The sequence below is a fragment of the Nicotiana tomentosiformis genome, chromosome 3 (genome assembly GCF_000390325.3).
Source record: "Nicotiana tomentosiformis chromosome 3, ASM39032v3, whole genome shotgun sequence".
Taxonomy (NCBI): Eukaryota; Viridiplantae; Streptophyta; class Magnoliopsida; order Solanales; family Solanaceae; genus Nicotiana; species Nicotiana tomentosiformis.
Window position 1 is genome coordinate 113,162,389 of NC_090814.1, and position 10,129 is coordinate 113,172,517.

Genomic DNA, 10,129 nt, shown 5'->3' on the forward strand with positions numbered 1-10,129 from the left:
TACCACTATTATATAATTTATCACATATATCATTGTAATAGAAAATATATAAGAACCACCTGTCGAAGTTATAACATGTTAAAATAATATGTTATTATCCAAATTTAAACTCCAAAGAAGGAAACGAAAAGAAGAATTTTGCATATACAAAAAGAAAATAAGAAGAAAGGCATTAGAAAAGGGAAGACAAAAAAGAATGGAAGGATTGCATCAGTTATAGAAAATAAAAAATCTGAGCGAAAAAATAGGAACAAGTGCTATAGTTTTGCAATGGGGTTGATTCTTGTCCGGCTGAATTTTAGGAACATTTATTTGAAAGATATTATGATATGTTAATATTTAGGTGCCGTAAATGTAATTAACTAATGTTGCTATCGTTTTGCAAATTTTCTTTAAATATTGCCTAGTTATGTTTTTTCCCCTATTTTTAATACTCGTCCAAACGTCTTCAATCCCTAATATGTAATCAATGGAGGTACTTCTTTCATCCCGTTTTATGTAACTGGTGTTTGAGAAAGGCCTGTAGTTGCAAAAAGAAATATTAAAGGTCGTATGGTCTAAATAGGTCATAGACACTTGTATAGTTATAAAATTATATTATTAAGTGCAAAATTAGAATTTCAAAGTTTAATTATATCCAAACATAAATAGACTAAAAAGGAAAGTGTGACATACAATAAAACTAATTAAGAAGGCAAAGCGTTCTCTGAAGTAAAAAACATAAATTCGGTAATCTTGGACTGCAGGCATTCTTTTTCTTCTTCTTTATATTCCTTTTTTGGAGGGGCTTTGTGATGGATTGATGGGTGAGCGATGCTATGTTGAAAACAGTGTTGTATAGGAATTGCTGGGGACGAAATGTTAAAGGCTGAAAACCCTATACATTACCCACTGTTCTACACAATGTGCAAGAAATAATATACTGTATATGGTAGACAAAGATGAGGTTCTATAGGAAATACGCACATTTCGGATTTTCATTTTAGTACACAGAAGATTTTGGGAAAAAAATAATTATATCGACAATATAAGAACCAAAATTGACTTTGCAGTCACACTACAGATCGTTCTTTTTCCTGTTGGTTCACTAAGACTATTTGGTCACAAGACTTTTTGAAAAACAAAAGTGTTTTTCTTTACTGCGTCCCTTGCTCATCAAGTTGCCATACAAAGAAATTATAATGTTTGATGTGAAATCGTCACTCAGATTTTGCTTGTTATAGTGGCCTTTTGATATGGCTTTCTTTCGGCTATAAATTCAGAAAATGAAACATGGCAGCTTTGCAGCATATTAGGTAAAGAAAAGTACGTGGTCCATATCAATAAAAGCAGAAACCAAATGTAAATAATGAGAAATGCATATATAATTAATTAACGAAGGTCGACATAGCTACAGATTCTAACTAGAGAGAATCTGCTTTTCAATAACATGAAAACAGTTTATTTATTGTTATTGACCATAAACAAATTCCATAAATTACTACACCTTATACAGACATGACCTTTTTTTCTAGACTCTCAATAATACTAACATAAACCGAAAATGTAGCAGCCATAGACTTTCCATGCCACATCTTATTGGATGGTCTCTAAATATGACAGAACATCTAGCCACAATATAAAATGCTTGGAAATGTTTTCAAGTTCAGTAGTAAGAGTAGAATAATACTATAGTTTCAAGAGAAAATAGGACTCAATGCTCTAGCTAGGACGGTGAATGTGAAAAAGGGCTAGTAGCTATAGGGAAACCATAGCGAAAGTAGTTAAAACTTAAGTAGCACACCATTCTCTTAAGAGGGTCACAAACCCTAGGAAGAAAACCCTCTATAAATTTTGCTTGACCGATCAAATACTTGCTCCTCCTCCTCCTCCTCCTCCTCCTCCTTGGATATTTCCAGAAGAGTTTTGATCATTCCAATTATTAGGGATAGAATATGGGATAGGAAAACTAGGTGTTTGATGAAAACCTCTACTAAACTCAACTGGCCTTTGGCGAAAAGCAGCCATGTTAATTCCTTGTGTTCCAGGTAAAGGCGGCGGGGGTGTGTAGTCATTGCAAGCATAGCGAATCAAATCGGCGTTAGCGGCGTCGAGCTCCTTTTGGAGGCGCTCAACTTGGCGTTGAAGGAAAGAGATAGCGCCAACGCAGCCATAAACGGGATCCCTTACTCTTGCCTCGGCTTCGTAGGCTAAAGAGTTGACGGCGTCCTCTCTTTGGTGAGGCAAGAGCTCATTAAGAAGCTTAGTGACATTGCTTGCGCCGAAGATTTTGTGGACGTTAATGAATTTTTGTGGCTCCTCGGGTGGGAAGTAAGGTGCAAAAATACAGCCAGGTAGACATTTTCTCCTTAGGAATTTGCAGGCTGCACAAGGAGAGTTGTATGAGCTGCTGGATGAAGCCATTCTTAATCTCTAAGTAGCTGCAAAGAGAAAACATCAAGTAAGCTGATCTTCTTTTTTTTCTTTCTTTGAAACAATTTTCTGCTAATTGTGAATTGTAATGAAAATTTACCTTAATTGTTACTAGAATCTTAAATTTCTCTTTGCTTCCAATTCGGGATTCTTTTGCTATAGGATCTGATCCTGCTACTGTAAAAAAATACACTAGACATGCTCAATTGGGTGTATTTTTAACTTGTGAAATCGATCTCGGTATTAAATACCTACTATGTCCTACATGGAAAGTTAGCTAATGGTTTTCTGTTATGTTTTCTCCCAAATAATATCTTGATTTTGGTTCATGGCTCAGAAGTACACTGCATGCTTTGATCTTCTATAGTGGGAGTATTTAGTTTGATGAAGAATTTGCCTCATTTTTGTTATCCAGCTACATAGAGACGGTAGAATTTTCACGATCTTGAATTTGGAGGTTCAAGTGGAAGTAGTGATGGAGTATATCCTTTCTGAAATTTGTTAAACATGAGATCTGAAAAATGCACTTGAAATCAAATTTCTTAAAAATAAGTAAAAGGAAAACCCTAAATCAAGAATTGTTACACGGAGTAACATAATAGAGCAAGTATGTTTCTGGAACTTATTTTAGGATCATTTAGGAAGAAAAATGATAAGTCACAAGAAAACCTTTATGAGTTTACCTATTTCTGATCTAGCTAGGTTTCTTTGATGAGATGATTGTGAAAAGGGAATTACCTTTTTTTCTCTTTCAGGGAGCTCCTTGATCAGAAAACTTGGCTGTGTTTCTTCAAAGTTACAATAAGAAAGTACAAAAACAGTAGAGCAGATTGAAAGGGGAAAAAAGTGAGCTTCACAGGTTCAATATACTACTTACTGGTGAAGCCCTCTAAGGGGAAAAACCCTAATTGGAGAAGAGAGAACTTTAGGTTGTCCCCTGCAAATCTAGTAGCAAAAGTTATAAATAAAGAAAAGAGAAGCAAAGGGACATTTTAGTGATGGAGAAGGAATGAAGGCAAAAGACAAAGGGTAATAAATGGAAGGTACACTAGGAAAAAGATGACTATGACACTGCATCTAATAATAATTTCATACTTGTGGGGATGTATGTATCCATTTCCCCCCTTATTCTACCCTATTTCTCATGCACTCACAGACAACCACAAAATTCTAAATACGTTTTAATTTCTCTTTCTTTTTTTAGTCATATAAACCCGACATTTTCCTCCTATTTGTTCCATGTTATTTTAGCAATTGAAGAGAAGAATGAAAGAACAAAAGAGAAAAAATAAAGGCAGTAAAAAGAAAATGTATTTGTAATACAGATTGAAGATTCATATATTTGTATAGTTGAATTGAGACAGAATCTGAATTTCAGATTTTGGAAAAAAGAAGATTGTTTATTCTCCGTAAAATCCATTCAAATAGGCATTAATTTCTGTGAAGTTTATTTGAAATTCTTGTTTTCTTATTTTGAAGAAAAAAATTTCATTCATTTGTCTCAACTTCTTGTCAATTACTAATAACTCTTTTTATGGAATTTGACATGCTACTTGTATATTACTTTTCTTGGCAAATATATTAGTATCGCAGGATGACACAATCAGATAAATTAGCTAGGTTTAACCCCTTTGCTTAATATAATTTCCTTTTTTATCTGCTTAATATTCTTTATTCTAACGTTTTTATTGAAGAATCAAAAGAAAATCTCCATTTTGTAAAATATCATCAGCAGCGGAGCTTAAGCAGATAATTCAATCGTAACCGATGAAGAATTTTTTGTTTTCAATTTGCTAGAAACAAAGCAGAATTGATGGTCAGACGAATTTGAAGTTTACACAAAAAGAATAAGATGGATTGAAAATGACCAACACAGGATGACGATGTAATATAATGCACCAATTTTTCTTTAGACATTATTCTTGGGATGAGCTCAAGGCCATAAGCAGTGGGTAGAAGCAGAATTTCCAATAAGAGGATTTAAAAAACAAAAAGGAAAATATGTAAAAAAGCCAAGGGGTTCATCATTTAATATATATGTACATAGAAATAAAATCTAATCTTATATACATAGTATAATTATTTGATGAACAGGGTTCGAATTCTACCCTAGCTCCGCCCATGGTCATAAGCATATTTGTTTTCTGTGGAATCACATTATAATAGTTCGTCCTTAAGCCTGGCGACCTAAGGATTTTGGATATATACTTCGAAAAAATTTCGCATTTTATAAGATCTCATATTTGATTACCTTGCAGTTGTTGGTGATTGCTATCTTTTCCTGTCAAATTACTAGTAGAATCTGTGGAGTAAATTGTTACCTCTTGACTGACTCATACCTAGAATGCGCTAATATATAGCACAACAACCAATTTAAATGGTTCAATTCGGTGTAATTTTACAAAAAGGAAACAATTTAAAAAGACATAAGCCAAAGAAAAAAAATCAAAAAATAAGGACTTCTCAGATACCTGCTTTAAGGTGTTCTACTGCATGACCCACTAAAGGGGGTTCGTTTGGAAAAGAATTTCCTTATGGGAGCAAATCTTTTAATCTGATTTAAATTCTTTGGAGATCCGAAGGTTGTAACATCTATTCTATACAGTTTGACTTTGACTATTTCTGGATATAGTACTTAAAACAAAGTGGGACTAAAAAAATAAAATAACTGCCTCACTCAAGAAAGTGATTTCTAGAAAGATTCTCGTGTAATTAAATGACTAAGTAGGCGTTTGGACATAAACAATGTGAAATTTGGAAAAGAAATTAGTTTTTGTAGTTAAGCTGAAAAAAGTAGTTGAAAATTGAAATTATGTTTGGACATGCATTTCACTTGAAAAATGTTACTATAGCAGTTTTATGAGAGAAAAATAATATTTACTTGAAAAAGAGGTAAAAATTACTTTTTCAAATTCAAAACTCATCTTCAAAAATTTTTGAAACTCATCTTAAAATTTTCAGAGAAATGTATAAGCAAACAATATTTTGAAGGTGAGTTTCCGGAAGAAAAAATATTTATGGACAAACGGCTCCTAATTACCTCACCAAATTTCTAACCAATTGTGCCCAAGGTAAAGTTTCACATTTGGAAAGAATATGATTTTATCTTCTTCATTTATTTAATGGGAATCAAATCCAGTAAAATTATTTCAATTCCAGTGGCCGATCAAGGTTGTTATCCTAATATGCGAATATAAATCCTTAAAACCTTTACGACTTTGAAGAAATGGCTGTCACAAAAAACCAAAATGAGCATCTACTCAGTACTGGATCTGCAAGTCTTAAATTGGAAAAATTAATTTTTGCTATTACAATTTCGCACTTCTTCTGCTACTTATTAATCCTGGACATCAATTAATTGATATAGAAATATAACATAATGTGCACAACTTTTAGGAAGCAACTAGACAATAATTAGGAGAGTCAAAAGGGGGAAATTGAGGAAAATTGAATACACAAAATAAAGAGTAAGTAAAACAAAAGGGGAAAATTACATAACTTTTTTGTTTTAGGAAAGAATAAACAATAATTAGGAGAGTCTTTTCAAATATCATTACCTCACCTCGAAGATAATAAACCTTAAGATCTGAAGAATCATGACAGTTTGACTCGACTTAACTAACAACTAAATTGAATGAATTGATCGCCAAAAATAGTTACTAATTCAAACAAGGATGCGTTATTGATTCAATCACCTCCAGTTTCTTTTTTGTTCTTTTAAACTTAAATTGAGTTCAAAACTGATAAAAGCGCGTCAATATATCCACTAGAGCGAAAATCAGCTGAGGAAAGCAGTCAATGATTTTATTCAATGAGAGCAAAGCGGTCAATAATTTTACTCGATGCTCATTCTCAAACTCCTTGATAAATGCGTTTTTCCATGCACAAAGAAAGAATGAAAATAAAAAACGAGCGTCAAATTGTTAAATATTTTTAATTTAATCCCACGTTGGTTCTTTAAGAATGAGATGATTTCTTTATATGATCTTGGACAATACTCACCTCATATGTTTTTTTTTTGGTTGAATTAGGCTTAAAATTTATTTTCTTATCATGGTATCACATAGGGGCGGAGCCAAAAATTTCTTCAAGGGTGTTCAGACTTGAAAGAAGTAAAAAGAAATTCGACAGAGGGTGTTCAATATATATTATATACATCTAAAATCTAATATTTTTATTTATATACACAGTGTAATTTTTTGACGAAGGGTGATCTATTAGGTAGCTTCACCCTCAGAGTTAGACCCATTCTAATTCATTGTTTATCCAATATAGTGCCCTCATGTTATACTCACTACGCTTAAGATTTCCTCCCGAGATGGGAAATGGGATGGTCCCTTTATATAGTTTTGGGAAAAACTAACCTTTACAGTTGAGTTAGGCTAAAATCTATTTTTTGTCTGCTTATTTTCTGTATAATTTTATTCTAATTTCTCCCAATAAGTTTCTGGAAATTAAACTAACTAATCGTGAGAACTTCTGATCTGCTAAAAGAAATAATTAAGGTTGTTTACTTGTTTATATGTTCCTTGTTCAATTGTTCCTCTCCTTTTTGGCAGCCAAAAACATGCAACCACCATGGGCCCATTTTACTGTGGCTACATTTGCAACGATACTTTGGGAACGAATAGGTAAAATAGTTACTTTTACTCATAATGTTTTTGTGACTAGAGGACGCTATCAATTATGCCATGAATCTAGCTAAAAGCAACTATAGTTTTATTGTACAATTATAATATTATCATTCTTAATTTACACTCAAAAAGAACTTAGTAAAGGTGTTGTATATTCCCTTTTAGGTTAAGGTCTAGAAAATTAAGATGCCCTACCACATCTAGAAGTAGGTCTCAATCAATAGCTCATGGTCAAAACATTCTTTGATGGGCCTTTTTTTATTCCTAAAATATTCTTTTTCATAAGCATAACGAATGAGAATTTTTATCTGCTTAAATAGAAAATTTATACCTGGTTAGTAGGGAGACTGCACCTATTGCACGCCTTCTCCTACATATCTCTACCAATCATTGTGGGCCAAACTACACATTAGTTTATTTATTTGTCCTTTTTTTGAAAAAAAAGAAAGAGAGAAACTGAAATATAAATTTCGGTTTTTAATGGTTGAACTGACTCGAACATATTGTAAGATTAGTTTTTCCGTTACCATGCCAGTACAAAGACATAATCTTGAGTTAGGTTCAGATACGCATATCGTTTAAATATATCGATTCAGCAGCGGTAGCTAGGGGTGTTCATGGTTTGGTTTGAATCGATTTTTTCCTAAAAAGAAACCAAACCAAGTAAGTCGGTTTTTCAAATATTAGAACCAAACCAAACCAATTAAGTCGATTTTTTATCGATTTGATTTTTCGATTTTTTCAGTTATTTATTTCTTAAATATGAGACATACACTACCAAACGCATATTCCGGTGACTACATTTTCAACGTAACGCTATCAAACCAATTGCTCTTTGAGAAATCTATCATTTACCAAGATATATTGATGATAATTGGCTCAAATAGTGATGAATAATTTAGGTACTCAATTCAAAATCGATTATTTTAACATGAAATAAATTCTTGTACTTAGCAAAAGAAAACTACCAATCAAACTAGAAGGCAAAGAATTAGATTATTATAATAGCAAAGAACTAGACTAAAAATACAAATGACTAATATGTACCATACAATTTTAGAAACTTTATATAAAAATATACATATATATAGGTGTTTAATAAATTTAAATAGCTACTTTTACAGTCGGTTTGGTTCGGGGATTTTTCGGTTATTTTTTGATAAAAACCAAAATCAAACCAAATTTGATCGATTTTTAAAATTTAAAAGCAAAACCAAACTAAACCTAAAAGGTATCGGTTTTTTTGGTCGGTTTGGTTCGGTTTTCTGTTTGGTTCGATTTTTCGGGTTTTTATAAACACCCCTAGCGGTAGCAAACAACGATTAAGCCTGAAATTAACTTCCAAAAAATCCACTAGCTACTTGCTCTTACAGGACGAAGAACTTGACTGATGAGACGTCAATCGTTACCACATATTCAAGAGACAGAAGACGCTAGGGTTCAAATAGCTAGGAAAAGTGGGTTTGGCCTCTATTTATAAAGAGTCAAATATCAATATTTATTAGACATTGCTTATTCATACACAAAATAATATAATATCAGACCTTTTATTTATTCACTACTGGAGTGATCACCATACTTTCAAGCTATAACCAATTGACATAAATGTAAATCCCAACACATATGACTCACGTCTGAGAAGGATTGCACCGAGTAAGTAGAGGGACATGATTGAATAAACATTAATGGAAACAAATTCTTACCCCGAATGAAATGGGACGCTACTTCTATAAAGATTGATGGATAACTTGATAGCGGAGTACAATGAGTGTTTCACTTATGTTCATGCAAATTTCCTTTTATTGTCAGAAGGAGGCGTGAATTTTAGTGATGGATTTTACATCACTGGTTCAGTGGTGAGTTAGTCCACTTAAAAGTTAAATTTTGGTATCAAAAGTCAAAAGATTTTAAGACCGAAGGTAGGACCTTGTCCCTCGAAGTCATTGTTGATGATCGGTTTAGTTAGGAGTTGCTGCTTTTGGGGTGAGGAAATTAGCCCATGAAAATATGCCTCGTCCAAGTTTGGACGTTTTGCAGCTGTTTTATGGTGGGTCTATTCGGGTTCAACTCAAGTTAATCCAGATTGATTCACAATAAAACTTGTCAAATACTTATTTAGTTTTGTTTGGAAATTATACAAATTATAATAAAGTAAAAAAAATAATTGAAACTTATTTAGTGTTTGGATAATTGGGCACGATCCATTATTAAGCCCATTTTGATCCAGTTTATTTCAGCTCAAGTAACTACCCATTTAATTAATTATGTCCATTTTAACCCATCTAAATCAGTCCAACCGTGCATCTTGACATTCCTAAATCTTAATTGCTGCTGATTATAATTTTTGAAGAACTAATCATTTTGTCTATGAAGGTTGATTATACATTCTCCTCCCCTAGTCTTCTACTAAAAGGACCTAATCCATTGTCTTATCAAATGATTTTGCGATAGAACCCCCAAGCATAATCTGTTCTGAAATTATTACAAACTCCATCCAGTTATATACGTGCCTCTGGATTTCAGCTGAGTAAGAGCGTATATAAAAGGTGTACATATTATATACTGACTGTTTGAAAATATGCATACAATTATATCATTTAAAACCAACGGCGAGTAAATTTTTGCACTGAACATGGTTTTAGGAATAAATGGCCAGCAACTTGTTGGTAGTAGTCAAATTACACAGAGCGTGTAATTTTTATTTGTTTTTTTTAATATTTTCGGTTGATAAAACTTGAATTCAGTATAATGTTGGCTATTTATCTAATACAGAATGTTAAGCATATTTGGATCGTGCAATTATTCAAACGTCTATAAGCATAAGTGTCGTACGATGCAGGAAACCCAGTTACCGAACAAATCATTTTGAATTTCTATTAGGACACACCTCGCATGGAGACTAAATTAAGAGTTCAAGTCCAGTTAGAATCAAATATAACATTGTCCAAATAGTCGAACCCAGCACCATATCTAAGAAGGCCCAAACTAGCGCGCAAGTATAGACAATGCAGTAGTTTCTTGGGCCACAGCAGAAAGGCCCTTCTATTCCTGCCTTCTGATACGGAATTGATCCAAGATAATGG

The 10,129-nt window shown here is 32.8% G+C and overlaps 1 protein-coding gene across 2 annotated transcripts; it reads right to left on the bottom strand.

Moving 5' to 3' along the window:
* Positions 1 to 1,367: 1,367 nt before the first annotated feature.
* LOC104106785 (protein LATERAL ORGAN BOUNDARIES-like) lies at positions 1,368 to 3,419 on the bottom strand. Of its 2 annotated transcripts, XM_009615412.4 has the most exons (3): positions 3,151 to 3,419; positions 2,513 to 2,589; positions 1,368 to 2,420 (listed from the first exon to the last, which is right to left on the bottom strand). In XM_009615412.4, exon 3 carries the CDS (start codon positions 2,401 to 2,403, stop codon positions 1,846 to 1,848), a length of 558 nt encoding a protein of 185 aa, XP_009613707.1. In that variant the 5' UTR covers positions 2,404 to 2,420; positions 2,513 to 2,589; positions 3,151 to 3,419; the 3' UTR covers positions 1,368 to 1,845. The 2 variants fall into 2 exon arrangements, with proteins under 2 accessions (XP_009613707.1, XP_009613708.1); XM_009615413.4 differs by lacking the exon at positions 2,513 to 2,589.
* Positions 3,420 to 10,129: the final 6,710 nt, after the last annotated feature.